The 20,208-nt window shown below is 30.8% G+C and overlaps 3 protein-coding genes across 3 annotated transcripts; all 3 read right to left on the bottom strand.

Moving 5' to 3' along the window:
- Positions 1-2,002: 2,002 nt before the first annotated feature.
- On the bottom strand, positions 2,003-3,258 carry GXM2 (glucuronoxylan 4-O-methyltransferase-like protein (DUF579)). Its single transcript, XM_011007139.1, has one exon. The coding sequence runs from the start codon at positions 3,077-3,079 to the stop codon at positions 2,165-2,167; it is 915 nt and encodes a 304-aa protein (XP_011005441.1). The 5' UTR covers positions 3,080-3,258; the 3' UTR covers positions 2,003-2,164.
- Positions 3,259-7,337: 4,079 nt separating this feature from the next.
- Positions 7,338-8,334, bottom strand: LOC105111697 (Thioredoxin superfamily protein). Its single transcript, XM_011007140.1, has one exon. The coding sequence runs from the start codon at positions 8,249-8,251 to the stop codon at positions 7,595-7,597; it is 657 nt and encodes a 218-aa protein (XP_011005442.1). The 5' UTR covers positions 8,252-8,334; the 3' UTR covers positions 7,338-7,594.
- Positions 8,335-8,687: 353 nt separating this feature from the next.
- LOC105111698 (Thioredoxin family protein) lies at positions 8,688-14,823 on the bottom strand. The gene is made up of 10 exons (XM_011007141.1): positions 14,219-14,823; positions 13,840-13,878; positions 13,435-13,561; positions 13,030-13,091; positions 12,026-12,093; positions 11,617-11,666; positions 10,521-10,590; positions 10,322-10,445; positions 9,491-9,607; positions 8,688-9,128 (listed from the first exon to the last, which is right to left on the bottom strand). Exons 1-10 carry the CDS (start codon positions 14,699-14,701, stop codon positions 9,030-9,032), a joined length of 1,239 nt encoding a protein of 412 aa, XP_011005443.1. The 5' UTR covers positions 14,702-14,823; the 3' UTR covers positions 8,688-9,029.
- Positions 14,824-20,208: the final 5,385 nt, after the last annotated feature.

The following is a 20,208-nucleotide window of genomic DNA, read 5'->3' on the forward strand; positions in this document are numbered from 1 at the left end:
AATAAACTTTTAATAAAAGTGCAAATTGAAATATATATATATATATATATATATATATAACAAATTGTAATTTAAGGACTAAATTAAAAATATAAAAAAAAATTATTAAAGGGCCAAGGAAGAAAATAAGCAATAAAAAATATAATGACTAAAATTAAAAAAAAAAATTGATTGTTTATAACAAATTGCCCATCAACCTCCACCATACACTTCACCAAGATAAAAAGAATGTTGTGATGCTTTAAAAGATAGAGTGGAAGGTCAAGTTTGGCTACTAAATAATATTGTAGGTGTTGTTCAGAATAAGTCTATATCAACTACATGATAGCTTGTATTAAGCATGTATCAACAATTTTTTAAAATAAAAAAATTTTATATTTAAAATAAAAATATCAAAATATTTCTTATAACCTTGAAAATTACAAATAAATTTGTGTGAAAGGAAAAAAAACACTTCTAAATATGTACTCTTTTTTTTTTATCTTTTCCAGGAGAAAAGATGTATTTTAATTATAGACTAATAAGAGAAAAAAAGCATTAGTCAACAACTCAAGTTTTTTTTACTTATGTTCGTAAAAAGACAAAAAACATCATTGGTTAATAATTATAATTTTTGTTTATTTTGAGTATACTGTACAAATCAAAAATGAAAAAAACTTGAATACACTTGAATAATTTTTTAATGATCAATTAGCTATTAAAAAAAAAACTAAATTAACCCCAATATCAACGCCTTCATTTTTTCCATCAAATAGTAATTTTATTATAACAATTTATAATAAATTATATATAGTGATACAATAAAAAAAACCCGCAGGCTATATATTGTTTTTAAATATGTGCATGTGTCCTATCATTACTCAACGTTTTCCTTTTATATTTACTGACCTTAGATTGTCCTTTTCCCTCTGGTGAGTATACCTTAGGTGGCCTTATTATACCCATCTATGTTTTTTCAGGTATATATTACATGATTTTTTTAAAGCAAAGATGCGGGTGAGATAAATTCTTTTTAATGTAAAAAGAAATAAAAATTACTTAGATATTGCTAAAATGTTTTCTTGTAAAAAAATTTAAATTATATGGAGATTTATTTAATGGAATCAATTTATCTAATAAGTCCAAATGCAATCAAGATAATAAATATAAATATAATTTTATTAAAAAATTAAAAATAATTTTTTATTAAATATTAAAACGACAACATATTAAATCAACTTGAATTAATCCATGTTGACATTTCAAATCCACAATGATTTTAATAATCTCATTAGAAATAAATCAAAATAAATTATAAAATTTAATTCATAATCAATTTAATATTGAAGTAAGATATTGAAAAAATTTCAATTAAAAAATATATTAAAAAAATAATATGATTCAGCATAAATTAATTTATCAAATTTATAATATGAATCATAAAATTAAAATAATTTTATAAAAAATAAGTTAAAATAAATTACAAAACGTTTATATATAGTTTTATCTGCATTTATTTTAAATGCTTTAACATTATAATGATCTTTAAGAACAGTTGATATAAAAAAAATTAAATTCATGAAATCGATATATAACTTAATATAAAAAACAAAAAAAATTAAATATAATTTTTAAAATAATTAAAATTAAAAAAATGGATTAGTAAAGAGTAAAATGGAATAAAAAACTAAATAAAATAATAATAATATTTTATATATGTGACCGCAACGATTTAACCAAACTCTTTATGTTTTGTTAATCAATGAGTGAATTTTTTAATTGATGATTTTGTTTTTAACACGTTAAGTTGATAATATTAAAATTAGACAAATTAGTTATTCGCTAACACCGACTCCTGTGACAAGGGTAATATAAAAAAGTTTATAATACAAATTATTTACTGTAAAATACATTCAATTATCAATAACCATCATTAATTTGATTTATTTGATCTTCTAAAAAAACCGCTGCAACAATCCGATTATATATATATATATATATGGAAAAAAACTAACCAAATTAATTAAAATAGAATCCGAGGGAAGAGAAATTAATTGGGAACAATATAAAATACATATATGAAAGAAATAACCCTTTGCCCGGAAATTTATATTTTATATGAAAAGAAACAAGATCAGGAGAAGCAATAACAACAAATCTAAGCAGAAAAGAGAGATGAGAAACTCTAAGGACAAAAAGGTCTGCCCGAACGAGTTCTGTGACTAGGAATGATGAAATGCCTTAACCTCCCTTCCTGCTCAGTCATGTATCCTTCACAGAGAAAAGCCTTGGAGAATTTATCCTCCACAACTCTATCAACATCATGAACAAACACATCAGTCTCTCCATTCTCTCTGTTCCTAGCCATCAATCCAGCCGTGTAGATTGCAGTCATCCTCCCTGGTGCCTCGTCATGATACCCAGTAGGTGCATCCACCATGATCAAGTCCCATTCCATGTCATAAATATCACTAGGGAACCCTTTAAGAGCAAGCTGGCACTTGGAGAATCTGGGGTCGCTTACGATTTTGCATTCATCTCCCATTCCTGTCTCCATGAGCCCATCCGCCTGATGCACTCTGGTGTCGTACGTCACATGGTAGGACTCTAAAGAGGGCAGTTTCTCTGTGATTTGCTCAATCCAAGCCTTGTCTTCTTCCAGGAAAACAGTTCGGCCACCATGATTTAGAGATGTCCACATTAGACTGTCATGACCAAGACCAAAGACTAGGAAATTGCAAGGTGACTTTTTCTCCAGGACCCTTAACGTGACTGAGATTTCTTTGAGGGTTTGTTGTGGGGTGATGTTCGTTGTAACGTAATGGACAAGAGCATTGGCTAAAGAAGGTGGGGTTTTGGTGCATGTTGGTGTCAAGGGAAGAGAAGGGCAGGCTGGTGTTGACGGTTTTGGCTGATCTTCTTCATCGGTGGACAGACTTGATGAAGGGCTTGTTAGGTCATCATTTTCTGCCTTGGGGGATGGATTCGATCTCGGAGATGAGATGCTTGACCAAGCTACAAGCACAAGGAAGAGAAGAAAGAATAAACTGAGGGTGATGATCTTGATGTTAATGGGAGATTGGTTTTTGTTGGGTCTCATGGTTCTTGATGTGTCTGGTTTTTCTTTGGATAGAGAAAGAGAGGAGGGAGAGAGGAAAAGGCTATTGTGTTGGGTACATGATGATGAACTGAGGCCATCCAAGTCTATATTGATGAAAGGAGCTGACAGGAGACAAGAAATTATTTCCTTTTGTTTCTTAGAGAAAGGTTTAGGTGACGAAATAATGTTATCTGTTCTTGTTCTTGTATGTGAAGATATAATAATCATAGTTGTGATCTCAAAATGTAAAATATTGGCATTTGAAGAAAAATCAACTAATTATTTGTAAGGTCAGAGGTTGCACACTTGCACCAAACCATGATAATGGAGATTGACATCTGGTGACATTTCACTGGAGAAACAAGAAGGGAAGTGACATGAAAATGGAAGGTGGGCCAATTATTTTAATTTTAAAAAAATACTTTTACAACACAAACAATTTGCAGGAATCTTAATCGTAGAAATGAAGCAAGGAAGGTAGGAAACATGGAGGGCTTGATGTTGACAAGAGAGCAAATAACATGCAGGGTTGGTGTATCTGCTGGTGTGGTTCAATAATTATATTTTTATTTTATTTTATTTTTATTTCCTATTTTCTTACAAATTCATGTGAAGTGGTTGGAGGTAGCTTATGATGATCCGATGATTATTTCTCCCACATAAAAAGGCGTATATGTGCTGTCTTTTAGCCCTTTATTGGAGTTGAAAAGCAATTTTTGTTTTCTATTTCTTCGAATATTGGAGGTCTAATTATGAGGTTTATATTATTATTTTTCCGGTTACTTTACTCTTTTGTCTGCTTCCTTCATCAATGGAGGTTGGGATGAACTGTAAGTAAAGTAATTATAACTACGAATTAATATATATATATATATATATATATATAAGAAAAGAAATGCTGGGTGGACTGATTTTTTTTTCCTTACAAATCTACAGCAAATTATGAATTAAATAGATCAAAATATGCATAAATAAATTACTTGGATTTCTAGGCTCGGTCTCATCCATCAATCTCGGAGTAATTGATGATGGATGAAAAAGAGGAAGAAATATGATAAATTAATAATATTGATTAAATAATATTTTTATTTGATTTGAATGATTAATTAATAAATTTTCATGATCATAAAAATATTAACTTCTAAAGATTTAACTCTGTGTGTGTTATGTATCCTCCAGCAATATTTAATTTGTCCAATTCTATTTGAATTTTAGTAGAGCTTGTTTTTCTCTATTTATTTAAATTATATTTTACCAAAATTGATATTTTTTACTTATCACAGTGAAGGTGTGCAAGGGAGCTATGTACATGATAATTGACATTTATAATTATTAATGTTTTTAATTTTTTAAGTGTTTTTTACTTAGAAATATATTAAAATAATTTTTTTTATTTAAAAAAATTATTTTTAATATTTATAAAAATATAAAAAATAATTAAAAATTAAAAATATTTTTGAATTACAAAAGCAAATGTGCTCTTAAAATTTCTCTTTCCACTAGAATAACTAACGTTCAGAGGTCACCATCTCCCACTCTCAGGAGTTAGAACTTAGCCCTCCAATATATATATTTTTAAAAACAATTATTGAATATTCCCTCCAACAAGAACTATACAAGTAAAAAATTTGGAATTTTTCTTTGAAGGTTTCAAGCTGAAAGATTTGTAGGAATATAGAAATTAGGACAGACTACCTTCCACTGTTCACTTCAAAACTCGTAGGAGTTAATCAGGAGGTAAAAAAGAAAAGAAAATAACTAAATTCAGAAGATAATAAATGAAGGGGGAAAAAGAGTGAGAAAAGGTCCCAAAAGGCCGCTTTCTTGCTCTTTTTATAATGGGCTTATTGAGCCCAACCTAAAGCAAAAAAGTCCAGCCCACATTTAAATAAGAGGCCGCTTTAGGCCTGGTCCAATAACATTCTCGATCCCTATTGTTAACTATTTCTCACATATTGAATCCAGTACTCCAAGTCTTTTCAAACACGTCCTTAAACTTTTAATTTGAACAACAAACGATCATCTGCCCGACGAGTGTTATTCTTAGAAATTCTGCGTGATTCTTCAAATTATTATTCAACTTAGTCCACCAAAAAAGGATGGATGGATAGAACTTCAAAACTTGAGATTTAGGCATGATTTTTGAGGTGGGGTTGGTTTTAAAAAAAAATTAATTTTTTTTTAAGCCTCAAAATAATTTTGTAAATATTTTTTTTTTTATCATTTTGATATAAACATACTTAGATTTGTGGCCTACATGACCTTAATTACATACTTAGATTTGTGGCCCATGCTCTAATATGGGCCAACCAAATGTTTTTTGAAACATAAAATTATAATGGTAAGGAAAAAGATTTAAGACTTTGGTTATTGGTTTACTTGGTAATTCAAATATTATGAATAAAAAAAATATAATGATAAAAAATAAATTGATAAAAAAATTACAATGAAAAAAAGGTAAAAAAGAATCTAATCTTCTGGATTATTAAACAACTTAATATTAAAAGATAAAAAAATAAAAAAATAATACTAAGGGAATTTTTTTTAACTTTAGTTATTGATTTAATTGGTAATTTAAATAATATGAATAAAAAAAATACAATGACAATAAATAAACTGACAAAAAGATTAACAATGAAAAAAAGATAAAAAGAACCCAATTAGATCCCTTCTGGATTATTAAACAACTCAATACAGTAGGGAAAAACTAAAAAAATAAAAAAAAAGTAACAAAACTAAAAAATCCCAATTAAACCCGATTAATTTGCAAACTTTTTAACCATGGACTTGATAACTCCAATAAAAACTAAAATGAAAAGAAAAAAAGTTGAAACTCAATTTCTATCAAATAAAATGTTGAATGACTTGATAACTCCAATAAAAACTAAAATGAAAAGAAAAAGTTGAAACTCAATTTCTATCAAATAAAATGTTGAATGACTTGATAACTCCAATAAAAACTAAAATGAAAAGAAAAAGTTGAAACTCAATTTCTATCAAATAAAATGTTGAATGATGAAATTAAAGAGATAGATCTAAACTCTTAAAGAGTTTGGTGTGAAATTTTAAGAAAGGAGAAAGAATAAAAAAATAAACAATTTTAGTGCCAAATGAGAGATGATTTTGACATAAAAACAATTCTATCATAGATGGTGTAAAAACTTTTCAAATACTACCGTGAAAAGTAGTGTTTGATAACCAAACGATCTTAAATATACTAGCTGAAAAGTGCGAAAATCACCCACTCAACACATACTGATATGTCTTTCAAAATAATATTTATTATATAATCAAAGTTACTAACCTCACCCTGCATAAATTATTGAAGATTATATCATGTTAAAAAAAAAAAGATTATCTTGATATTTATTTTAAAGGTTTTTTTGGGCTATGGGTAATTTCCTCAAATAACTATTCCAATAAATAATAATTTATTTATAGGGTAGGTAAAACCTTCTCTTTCTCTAGGTTTTGTTAAAACAAAAAAAATATTAATTACAAGATATCCCATTTTAGTTAACTGGTATTATAAAGACACTAATTAAGGAATTAATTATTATATGTTAAATGTTAAAGAAATTAAAAGAAAAAATTTACAGAGATGTTGAGGATTTAAAATTATGAAGGAAAAGCTCATCTCAAAAGTGAAAAAACATACAGAGATGTTGAGGTTTTAACGTGCATATTGCATAATTTGTTATAGTCCAGTAATGGCATAAATTTCATTATCCATGATAGATAAGAGTAATGCAGTGGTATGTTGTTGTAGCAAAATCTCGTGGCTGTAGCAGGAGTTCAGGCATCATCAAGAACAAGAGATTTAAGCTTGTTAATGTTTTTCTGCTCTTAACAATGTTGCTCGTTATATGCTTTATCACCATGAATCTGCTCTATAAACAAAGTCTTGCTGACCCTGTTCGTGTTATGCTAGATGATCTTTTCTTTGGACTTCATTATTATTATTTTTTTGTTTTGTTCTTTACTTTTATAAAATCTTCAATAAAAGTTTATTCCATGGATCCAATTTGGATTTTGATGATGTTTACGAAGTAACAAAAGACTACTGATTACCAACCACCGAGGGTGTTGAGCAGTGCGATCAAAAACATTATTTGTTCAAATTATGAATTTTTAGAAATTGAAACACGAGTGTTTGCGCTAGCGTCTATGCAATGAAAGGCAAAAAAGAGGAAATAAGAAATGCAACAGAGCAGGACTCAATACCAGCAAGCTTCACGCTATATTAAAAAATATAGGAAAAAAGGAGAGGCAAGCTTCCTCCAAATGGCATGGGATGTAATTAAAAAATGTTAGCATTCCAACAGTTGAGTTCCAATCTTATGAAAAGATGCACTTAATCAAGCTGATCAGAGGTAGAAGATGCACTTGATCCCATCACATATTTCAAATATGGAAACAGAGGATTCTCCACATCAAAACAGAGCACAACACAGCACAGGGATTCAAGTTTTTATTATTTATTGACAAGAGAGGAACCCGAAAGCAAAAGAAGATTCAGAGAGCCTTGAGCATATCCTCAGCTCCACTGGAAGTAAAAGCTCCACCTTCCTCCAAATTAAGAACCTTGACAACCCCATCTTCAGCCAACAACGCATACCTCCTAGACCTCACTCCTAGCCCAACTGGCTTGTCACTCAAATCCAACTCACACCCTATTGCCTTTGTAAAATCCCCATTCCCATCAGACAAAAGCAGCACTCCATCATCTTTTATCCCCAAATCCTCCTTCCATGCTCTCATCACAAACGCGTCGTTAACTGATATACACGCGATTGTGTCTACCCCTTTTGACTTTAGCTCTGCCGATTTCTCCACGAAACCTGGAAGGTGTTTCTGGGAGCATGTTGGGGTGAAGGCGCCCGGGACAGCGAAAAGGATTGACTTTTTCCCGGATGTTAGGGAGGAGATTGTGGTGGTTTGGAGCTCTCCTTCGGAATCAAAGTAGGAGAGGGTAGCTTCTGGGAGTTTGTCCCCGACAGAAATGGTGGCGGAGATAGTGGAGAATCTTCTGGTGGTGGTTCTCAGGGGCTTGGGTAGGCGGTTGGGTTTGAGAGGGAGAGATGAGAGGAAAGATTTGGCGGTGGCAGCTGTGGTGGAGATTTGGGTTGGAGAGGAGAGGATGAGTCTGGAAATGGAGATCGAGGCGGCCATTGGACGTACTGTTAGGGTTTGGCTGACGAAAGAAGGATTATTGTTCGAGTTTGAGTGGTTTTGATTTGACTATGATTATATATATCTATATATATACATGGATTTGGTTGCTGTGTTGGGTTGGGCGGATACAACCAAGAAGGTGAGGTGGGGGGACACGACCAAGTATGTATTTAACCCTATAGTTTAGGAAATTCTACACTTCGATCCCTACTTCTTGGGATTTCTTAACACAGTCTCGCCCTCATGTGTGGAACCCAAAGGTTCAATGTGTAGCATTATGGTGCTTCGCTGAAATTGTGTTCGTTCTAGTGCCTGACTAATGCGTTTGGCAAACCAGTGAGAGAGGAGTATTGGATTGATCATGGATTCATCTAACCTTCCAGCCTAGGATCGATCTTTATGTTGTTTAAACCACGTTGTGATTCACATGATATTTTCGACAAGTGATGAGTAGATGCCAGAGCTGCAAGTGATGAACGATTTGATCATCTTATACTACTACATGGGCGCGGTGCATATACAACCTCTGCTGGAACCAAGTTCAATGGGTTCTACTCATTTGTTGGTCCCATCTACCTTGCATATTCAGCACAAAATTGAAGCGGAAGAACATGATCTCTCTCTGATCTCCGTACAATAAGTTTGTGGGTCTCGTTCTATCAATGTAACAGCTTCTTTGCAGCTAATTTTGTTTCGTCTACACATGCGCAGCTATACTGGCTTGTCAATTGTGAAAAAGCACCTCTTTCTCACATTCTGGACTCTGGTGTTGAAACTATGCTGCTGCTGCTGAATATGTTTGGAACAAATAAGCCAGTATCTTCTTGTAGTCACCAATTTCCACACCGGTGTTTGGGTCAATCAAGTAAGGCACCTGTATGGTAAAAAGGGGAAATAAAATTTGTGTATTTATTGCTAGATCCCACATAATATATGCAAAGAAAGATAAATGAATATTTTGTTAGTAATCTTTTCATGGCATGGGCAAGTACTCAATAGATACATGCATGGGAAGCACTTATAATGGCTCTGCCAGGAGGTAAGCACTGCTTCCAAGTTAGGTTCAAGAGCCTTGAGCGTGTTGTAGGGCACAGTAATCATTAACTAATGCAGGCGGCAGGCATATGATGCAGCATAATGGCAAGCAGAAAAATAAATTTCAAGAAAAACAAAAAGACAGAGACTGACTATAAAAATTGTAAATAACGTAGACATTCTGCAAAGGCTGAAGCTGACCTCTTGGAATCCAGATGAATCAACAAGTAACTTTGTTCGCTGAGACCCTGTTCCGACATTTTGAAGGATATATGGAAGCTCCAATTCACATAGTGCCTCACGCACAAGTCTTGCATACTATAAAGAAGGAAAAGTCAGGAAGGTAACATATTACATACAGCACAAAATTGATGCAAAATTCTTGCTTATTTTGGCCGGGTATTAAAAGGTAAAAAATGTGAGTATACTGTATATTACAACATGTGCTTTTGAGAATTAGCATTTATTTTGGCCCAGCTATCCATCTGATAGTTGCAAAACTTGGAAAGTTAATCCATAAAACTGTCATCTCATGATAGCAAAATTGGGAGCAGGAATGTAGCTCTTAATTTAAGCATACGAACAAAGGTCAAGAAAATGTTTTTGGAATAATATTGCTCTAATTTCATGATAACTTCTCCTCGTTACCTTTCCTTAGTAAATTAAGTTTTTCTTTCTGTCAAAAACACAGTTCTTAATGGAGCTTCAATCAACAATGCAATCTGAAACTGCTAGAGTTCTGAATCAAGTTTGATAATCACTAGATTTAAATTTCTTTTGTCTGCCAAAAACAGTGTTCAGAAGAGAACTAAAGGTACAATCTGAAACAGCTAATAAGATGAGTTTTGAAAACCACGAAGAGTTTCATCATGTTCCAGGAAACCAAGTTTTAAAATATGAACCAAATAGGTCCTAGCACTTGCCGTCTCAAACTCAAGAGAAGGAAACTAGTGTTTCAAGATACCAGTTACCGCAATGTCAGTTTCATTACTCAGTGATATGTCAACAGTGAATTCAAAACCATTTGCTTACCGGATTGTTCTCGAATGAGAAAAGTTCCAACTTCTTGGATGGTGGATCTAGTCTGGCCTTTTCCCACAAGGTCATTCCCCTACCTGCTCGTAGAATTGTTGGCATCCATCCTGTAAACAATGTGCTAGAGAGAATAGCCAAGTTAGACATGAGAAGAGAACAAAACCACGACCAATTCACCAATTTTGGAGATGATTACCTTTCCAAAAGACCCATTGAGGGACTTCTACCTTTACCATATTGCTGAAATAGGTATTTCACAATGTCACCTATCAAAGCGAGTACGAAAATAATGTCTCATACAACTAGGCTGTGAAAATATGTAACATTCTCCCATAACAATGACATTGATAACACCAGGTTAGTTCATGTTACGTCCCCTCACAAAATTTATTACATAATTTATTGCATACATTCGGTGCTCATAACCAATGACAATGGTGAGAGGATTAATTTTATATCCTTTTTTTTCCCGCCCAAAGATTTTTGCATTTTAGCGTCCAAACACACAAGAAACTTTACCGGGAAAAGAAAAGATAAACAAAAGGAAAGGAAAGAATGATCAATTAGATATACATACTATATTCATTAATTATGTTTCCATCTCAATTTCTAAGCAATTTATTCAAACTCCAAACAAACCAAAAGAGTAAAAGATGCGTGGTCAATGACATCAGCATTTTAAGCAGAAACCTGATCATCTTTTAGATGATTGCACCTATTCTATGCAAAGAGTTTAGCACAGTTGAATGAGTAATCATTTAAAAGGTTATGCAAATAGGACTCTCCGAACATACTGGCCTGACTTCTTAAAGGAATATCTATTTCCAGAACTACTATACTGAAACACCTATTAGATGGAACTTCATACAAAAATTATGTTAATGCATGAGGCATAGCCAATAGTTACAAAACCTCACTACATGGGATCTTTAGATCTCTGGGCTGCCTATTATCCTACTTCACAGCGCTAGCATACACCATGATAATTCCTCTTTATGCAATCCCCGGGAAAGGAAATGAGTTCACTTAAATATTAATGTGTAAATTTTTAATCTTGCTGACCAAAGAGACCTATAGTTTGCAACAAGTTAATTGATTAACCACAGACTGAAATACAGAGAGAGGTAAACTTTTTTCCCATAATTAATCACTTTCTTTTTATTGCCATGCATCATTGAGGCCAACTATTTAGTATTGGCAATTGGAGAAGCAACAATACCTGGAAGACAAACTATTTAGTAATTATTAATCTAGGGCCAATAACTTGCACAAAAGGATGCTTCATCACTCACCACTTTCATAAATTGAAACACCAGTGTTTGGGTCAACAAGAAAAGGAAACCTGCATGGAAAATTTTAGTGACTAAAGCAATTAGAAGGAAAAAAGAGAGGAAATAATGCAAACAGAGCAAGATTCAAACAAATAAGCTTCATGCCTGAGCTTCAATAACGCAAGTTAGAAATAGAGATTAAGAAATCAACCCCATGAAAAGGCAAGCTTCCACCAAATGGCATGTTAAATATGTGGTATGTACTTAACTGTTGCATTCCTGGCATTGATATGAATAGTCACGACTCCAGACAAAGGATCAAAAAAGTCCAGAGACCCATTGGGACTTAATAAGACAACGATACAGCTTATCACAAATTCACATAAAGCACAAGTACATAATATAAAATCTTACAAAAGGAATCACATACTGCTCTTTACCACCAATTTTTTTGACTATTTCCCTATGCCTTACAGAGCCTTTTGGACAAGGATATACCTGTACATACATGTCAAAGGACTAAATGAGAAAAACTATATGAAAACCATTTTTCAAAGAATTCATATTTAAGTTACCGAAACAGGCAAGGGACTTGAGATAGAACATATAAATTCAATTCCATGTATATTTTGCTTTTTAAAGATGAGTACTAGGTCAAACATGCACTCGGTGATAGCAAGCCCTAGACTTTATCATTGTGTTCTGTCATTTTTCTGGCCTTTTCACTTTCTCTACATAGAAAGTATTCAAGACTGAAAATGAACAAGATTCACTATAATATGAGGTGCAATTGGATCCAACCTGAAGATATGACCTTCTTCAGAAACAAACTGCTTTAAAATCCAACTGATTTTATATCATATTTTCAATATCGTAACTAAATGATTGTGATATACCAGGGCAACTCAAAAGGTTAAAGTATCACACCACAAACATAGACTTATTGTATGATTACACTGCAAATGCATGTTTAATTAGTTGCACAAATTGGATACGTTCAAGACTCCATGCTGATTGTCAATGTCGCACAAAAATCTAGGAACTGTTTTTTAGAAACAGCATGTTTATTTTATCTTGATTTTCTTTTGGAGCCTAGAATGTAAAATGATGATAAATGAGTTTAAATCTTATGAAAAGATTCACTTCCTATTCTTAATCAGGAATGATAATATGTTCACCACAAGGAGATTATGAAAAATGCCATGATCGTCTTAGCCTCAAGGCAAATCAGCTCTTGGGTATTCAACACTGAAAGGTGGGAAATATCAGGAAATTGGGAAGGAATGCGAGCTTAGCTCATAATAGAAAGATAAGATGTGAACTATGAGACTTTATTGGGATAACAAGACAGCAACTAAACTTGCCTACAAGGTTGCAACCTATATCAACATCACAACCAAGCCGCCCTGAAATAAATAGAATGTCATTCCTCACCTCTGCAGAAAGATCTAGCTCAGTCATTGCCTCTCGGACCCTCCTGCAAAAGGGGCATGCTTCTGTACAAAAAGAACATTCGATTTTAATTTGAAAATCCCAATCCTAACAAAACAAGCAATAACCCTTTTCAAAATATTAAGCCATCACTAATCATAAATGCACCACATAGCATAAAAACTGAGTTAGAAGCATGTAAGTCCTAGCACATACTAGAATCTGATGTGTAAATAATTTGCTAGTTAGTCATGGTCTATCGATTATACACTACGAAGGCATAGATCATATTGTTAAATATTGTTGATCCACTTAAAAAGAGGAAGAAAAGGTACATTCTCTACATATCATGCAGTATGAACAACAGTGTTATTGGAACGCTGACCATGCACTTGGAACGAAACATACCAAATTCATACAGTTGCAAAGGTTTAGGAGGATCTGAAATGGTTGTCTCTTGGTTGTTCAAATTCTCTGATAGTGATCTTGATCCCCATGGAAGTCGTGCCAAGGTAGACAAGGAAGACGTTGCTATCTACTATTAAACAACAAATACGAATAAATAAAATTGTTCAGGAATTTAAGCATTTCCTAATCATGCATTCAATGCCTACACTGGAAAGTTCCATAAAAAAATTTGAGACTATGGTGTATGTCATTTCAAACACATCTAATACAAATTGAGCAGGAATACCGACTGAAACCAACAATAGCGACGGGGCTAAAAGAGAAAATTAATGTTAATGAACTGTTAACAGCAAGCAAACAGCAAACAATAGATGCTAAAACAAGGGAACTGTCCGAAGAGATTACCTCTAAAGTATAATTCCGTTCTTGAGAAGGATCACCTCCCTGCAAGAAAGAACCAGACCCTAATTAAATGAAGCACAAAAGGATCATTTTAAACCCCTAAATTTCTGAATGATTATAAGGATTATGTCTATACACGATAAGATTTCAATCCCAACAGAAGTATGTAATACATACACTATAAAAACACAAGTTTTCTTATATATTGCACATGGACCAACAGAAAGAAAAAGTTTCAACCTTCATAGACAAGATCAAAACTTTCATGTTCCAACCCAGTTTAGTATATAACATGAGAGTTTCAGCATAATCCATGTAAAATGTTTAACAAGTGAAACGAAGACGTCGATATGTTTAGTGAGGAGTTGTTGACGACACTTACAGAAAGGAGCTTGAGAAGAGGGCAAAGAAAAGACAAGAAACTAGTTGTACTTGATGATGATGATGATGATGAACCATCACTTGAAGCTGAGACACTTTCAGTTGTATCAGAATCAGGAGATTTGGCATGAAATCTTTTTCTGAGAGAAACCCAGTTCCTATTGCTGAAGAATTTAAGTGGGTGTTTGTGGTTTAGTGTGGAAACTGGAATTGAAGTGAGTGGGAAGGAAAAACTATTGTTTGGGGCGGGTGAAGTGGTGGAGGGATGGAGGGAGAAAGGAGAGGATTTTGGAGATAACAAGGACATGATTATGCCTGGTTGGACTGAAAGAGGACCAAACATGGAAGAAATATACTCACGAAGTAGGCCCAGGTGAGAAGATTTTTGTGCAGAGCAAAAACCAGCCGTGGAAACAAGAAAGTGGAAATGAAACAACGAAAAACTTGGATTGTTATTGTCCCGAAAACACATCGGATGTTTCATTACTGGTTTAAGGAACCAAATGCATTTGACCAACGAGCACCTTTATGGCAAAACAATAGAAATCATGAATTCAATTTATTAATACTAAAAATTCTTAATAGGTTGCAATGCCCTTAATGCAATTATCATTTTTCAAATAAAATCCCTCAAATTTTTGCTTTTTTACTCGTTACATGTTACATGACGTCATGAGTCATTTTTCATATAAAAAATATGAAAAGGTTAAAATTTAAAAATATTAATTTTTTTTTATAAAACTATATTCAAAAGTTTAAATTAACTGAGTTAATTAATATCAATAAACTAAATAAAAAAATATAAAACTTTTTTTAAAAGTTTAAATTAACTGAGTTAACTAATATCAATAAACTAAATAAAAAAATTAATTAAAAAACATCAATTTTTTTACCGTAAACTGCACTGTGCAGTCCGCAATGAAAAGTATAAAAAAAAAGTGAAAAAAAAAAATCAAACTTTTCACTGTAGTCTGCATACAATATTAAAAAATAAAATCAGAAGAAAAAAACTAATGAAAAAAATATAAATCAACTGAGTTAACTCGCTAAAGTAGGTTAACCCGTCAAATCTAGGATTCATGTCACGAAAGTGTGATAACTAAATAGAAAAAAGATTTAATATTAATGAACTAAATTTAAAAAAAAAAGATTAATTAAAAAGAAAAAAGCAAAGAGAAAGAAACATACAAGAAGAAAAACATTATTGAAGAAAAAGAAAAAATCTGAATCAACTAGGTTAAACTATTGGGATCCGTGTCATGAAAGCCTAATAATTAAACAGAAAAAATTTGATATTAAGAAACTATAAACAAAAATAATAAACTAAAGGCATAAGTTTTTTCATTGTGGACTACACCTTGCAATTTATAGTAAAAGGCTTAGGAAGAAAACAAATAAGAAAAAAAAAAAACAAAGTCATACGTCATGGGTTAATTTTTTTTGTTTGCATAAAAAATATAAAAAAACTAAGATCTAAGAGTGTTAGGTCTTTTTGCAAAGATATACTCAAAAATCTTACATCTAGCTGCAACGCTTGACTCAAGAATAATATTTATAATATTAATAATAATATTAAACTTACATGACTTAAGTTTAAGTGAGCTTGACTGCAGCTCCGGATCCAAGAGTATTGAATATGGGTCTAGTTATAAGGTCATACCATAAAAGTATAATAACTAAATAGATTAATTAAAAAGAAAAAAACAAAGAAAAAAACCAATAGGAAGAAAAAACTAATGAAAAAAAAATAATATGAATTAACTGGGTTAACTCCTCAAATCTGGGATTCGTGTCATGAAAGTTTGATAACTAAATATAAAAAAAATTGATGGGTTTACCCAGAATTAACTAGGTTAACCCATCAAACTAAATTAATCAATCAAGTCTAAGATACGTGTCATGAAAGTCTGATAATTAAATAAAAAAATTTAACATTAACAAACTAAACTAAATGAAAAAAACTAATTAAAAAGAAAAAAAATCTGAGTTAACTCATCAAACCAGGTTAACCTATTAAACTCAAGATTCGTATTATGAAAGTCTGATAATTAAATAAAAAAATTTAACATTAACAAACTAAATCAAACAAAAAAATCATTGAAAAAAACAAAAAAATAAAAATGAAAAAAAAGAAGAAGGCAGTTCTATAATAATAATAATAATAATAATAATATATTAATAAGGGTAAAGTGAAAGGATCAAAGTCTGATAATTAAATAAAAAGAAATTTAACATTAACAAGCTAAACTAAACGAAAAAACTAATTAAAAAGAAAAAAAATCGGGTAAACTTGCCAAATCAGGTTAACTCATCAAATCCGAGATCCGTATCATGAAAGTCTGATAAGTAAATAACAAAATTTAACATTAATAAATTAAATTAAAAAAAAAATTATTGAAAAAAATAAAAACAAAAAAAAATGAAGAAGACAGTTCTATAATATAATATAATAATATATTAATATAAGGGGAAAGTATTAATAGAAAGGGAAAGTGAAAGGCATGGGGAAAGCTAGAGTGCTTTCCCACGTGTTTTAGAGTATTCTACTTGTTACATAACCCGTTTGATGTCGCGGGTCAATTTATTTTGTATAAAAAGTATGAAAAAAAAGCTAAAATATAAAAATATTAGGTTTTTCTACAAAGCAATACCCAAAAGTCTTGGGTTTGGCTGTAACGCATGATTTAAGAGTAATATTTGTAATATTAATAATAACATTAAACTGCATGATTTAAGAGTAATATTTATAATATTAATAATAACATTAAACTTGCATGACCTAAGTTTCAGTGAGTTTAGCCGCAATACCAAACCCAATAATCTTGAAAAATTATATGTAAAAAAATTGTTGCAATCCACAATGTTTTCAAGGAAAAAGCTACAAAGCTAAATTATCAACCAGATTAATATTTAAAAAATTAAACAAAGAAAATTTTGAAAAAAATCATTAAAAAAATCAAAAGGGAGAAAAAACATATAGGAAAACACTATAGCAATCTATAGTGTTTTATGAAGAAATCTATAGTTATAATTCTCAATCAGCTTAATATTTAAAATAATAAAATCGATAAAGATAATTTTGAAAAAAATCATAACAAAAAAAAATTCATGTGAGGGAACACTGTAGCAATCCACAGTGTTTTTTTTTAAAAAAACCACGAAGCTAAATTCTCATCCATCTCAATATGAAAGAAATAGAATTGACAAAGAATATTCTGGAAAAAAAACATGTGGAGAAACACTGTAGTAAAACAAAAACAATGTGGGGAAATATTGCAACAATCCATAGTGTTTTAAAGGAAAAAAAACTACGAAGCAAAATCGACAAAGACTATTTTGGAAAAAAAAAAGAAGAAGAAAAAATTCATAAAAAAACATGTAGGAAAACATTGTAGTAATCCATAAGTTTTTCTTTAAAAAACTAATGAAGAAAAAGAACAAAAATCTGAATAAACTGAGTTAACCCTTCAAAGCAGGTTAATCTGTCAAACCTTGGATTCGCGTCGTGAAAGTTTGATAACTAAATAGAAGAAAAAAAAGTTGATGGGTTACCCATAATTAATTGGGCTAACTCGTCAAACCAGGTTGACCCGTCAAACTCGGAATTTGTGTCGTGAAAGTTTGATAACTAAATAGAAAAATATTTAATATTAACAAACTAAATAAAAAAAATTAATTAAAAAGAAAAAAAGAGCATTAGCCTTTTCACCGTGGACTGCACTATGCATTCCACAATTAAAGGTATAAAAAAAATAAAGGCATCAACCTTTTCATTGTTGACTGCATACAATATTAAAAGATGAAATCGGAAGAAAAAAACTAATGAGAAAAGAAGAAAAAAAATCTAAATCAACTGGGTTAACCCGTCAAACTTGGGATTCGTGTCATGAAAGTGTGATAACTAAATGGTAAAAAGATTTAATATTAATGAACTAAATTAAAAAAAATTAATTAAAAAAAAAACAGCAAAAAGCAAAAAACCTAGAGGAAGACAAAAACTAATGAAGAAAAAGAGAAAAAAAATCTAAATCAACTAGGCTAAACTAATGAAGAAAAAAATTAATATTAACAAACTATAGAAAAAAATAAACTAAAGGTATAAGATTTTTCATTACGGACTGCACTATGTAGTCCATAGTAAAAGGCTTAAAAAAAAAAGGAAAAAAAACCAAAGGCATACGCCACAGGTTAATTTTTTTCGTGTATAAAAAATATAAAAAAAACTAAGATCTAAAAATGTTATGTCTTTCTATAAAGATATACCCAAAAGCCTTAGATCTAATTGCAACACTTGACTCAAAAGTAATATTTATAATATTAATAATAATATTAAATTTACATAACTTAAGTTTAAGCGAGTTTGGCTGCAACATCAAACCCGAGAGTATTTGACGTGGGTCTGGCTATAAGGTCATGCCATAAAAGTATGATAACTAAATAGATTAATTAAAAAACAAAGAAAGAAAACTAATAGGAAGAATAAACTAATGAAGAAAAAGAAAAAAATCTTAATTAATCGGATTAACCCTTCAAACTAAGTTAACCCGTTAAACCTGGGATTCGCGTAATGAAAGTTTGATAACTAAATAGAAAAACATTAACGGGTATACCCAGAATTAACTAGGTTAACCCGTCAAGCTCGGAATATGTGTCATGAAAGTCTGCTAATTAAATAGAAAGAAATTTAACATTAATAAACTAAACTAAAGAAAAAAAATTAATTAAAAAGAAAAAAAATTCTAGGTTAACTCATTAAACCAGGTTAATCTATCGAACCTGAAAATCTTGTCATGAAAAATTGATAACTAAATAAAAAAATTTAACATTACCAGACTACATTAAACAAAAAAATTAATTAAAAGAAAAAAATTAAAAATAAAAAGAAGACAACTTCAATACTTTTTAAGATATGCTATAATAGAATAGAATAATATAATTATAATAATATAATATATTAATAATGGGGAAAGTTAAAAGTCATGGGGAAAGCTAGAGGCTTTCCCCACGCATTTTAGAGTATTACTTAATAATATACAGTTTCCGGTAATTAAATTTATGTCATGTGACAACATAGCTATACCACCTGGGTTCAGGGTTAATTCAGTTTTGTTTTTTATTTTTTTTTCAAAATAAAAAATAATTTTTTTCTTTGATTTGATGTAAGCCACTCGCCATTCACCACTAGCTAAGCCTTAAGTTACCGGATTAACCTGTTAAGCCAAAGCTAAATCTTATCACTAGGGTGATGTATGAGTGATAAATTGATATTAACTAGCCTTTAATTTATAAGTTATAAAGCAATAATAGTTAAAAAGACATACAATAACAGATAAAATTTGACAGTAACGCTTATATTTTTTCTTGTTTTATTTACATAAAATGAACATAAGATATTTTAGATAAATAGTAATAAATTGCTAAATATTTTATAAGGGCGATAGAGAACCCATAACCTTTCATTTTTCTTGTTTTAGGTGAAAAACATGAAATACATGAAGCAAAAACATTTAAATAATAAAACAGTAAAAGTTGAAAAGACAAAGAGTAACAAATGAAATTTGATAGTAAAGTTCGTATTTTTCCTTGTTTTATTTATATAAAATGAGCATAAGATATTTTAGATAAACAATACTATATTACTAAATATTTTATAAGGGTAATAGGGAACCTATGACATGCATTTTCCTTTTTTCAGTTGAAAAGGTAAAATACATGAAGAATAAACCCTTAAACAATAAAACAATAAGAGTTTAGAAGACAGAGTAATAGATGAAATTTAACAGTAATACTTGTATTTTCCCTTATTTTATTTATATAAAATGAGCATAAGATGTTTCAAATAAATAGTGTTAGATTGTTAAATATTTTATAAAGGTGATTGACATGACCAAAAGATTGATGTCTTCTCCCAAGTGCAGGAGTGTTGAAGTAATAAATAACCCGACAAGACTAGGATCGAATCGCATGGAGGTTAATTGTATAAATTATAAA

The sequence above is a fragment of the Populus euphratica genome, unplaced genomic scaffold, assembly GCF_000495115.2.
Source record: "Populus euphratica unplaced genomic scaffold, PopEup_1.0 scaffold304.1, whole genome shotgun sequence".
Lineage (NCBI taxonomy): Eukaryota > Viridiplantae > Streptophyta > Magnoliopsida > Malpighiales > Salicaceae > Populus > Populus euphratica.

Bases quoted from the DNA above. Each gene is read 5' to 3' on its own strand.
- GXM2 (XM_011007139.1), bottom strand. From the start codon at position 3,079: ATGAGACCCAACAAAAACCAATCTCCCATTAACATCAAGATCATCACC.
- LOC105111697 (XM_011007140.1), bottom strand. From the start codon at position 8,251: ATGGCCGCCTCGATCTCCATTTCCAGACTCATCCTCTCCTCTCCAACC.
- LOC105111698 (XM_011007141.1), bottom strand. From the start codon at position 14,701: ATGAAACATCCGATGTGTTTTCGGGACAATAACAATCCAAGTTTTTCG. The intron at 13,879-14,218 runs GTAAGTGTCGTC...TCTTTCTTGCAG, and splicing joins CTCTTCTCAAGCTCCTTTCT to GGAGGTGATCCTTCTCAAGA. The intron at 12,094-13,029 runs GTGAGGAATGAC...ATGTATGTACAG, and splicing joins AGCTAGATCTTTCTGCAGAG to GTATATCCTTGTCCAAAAGG.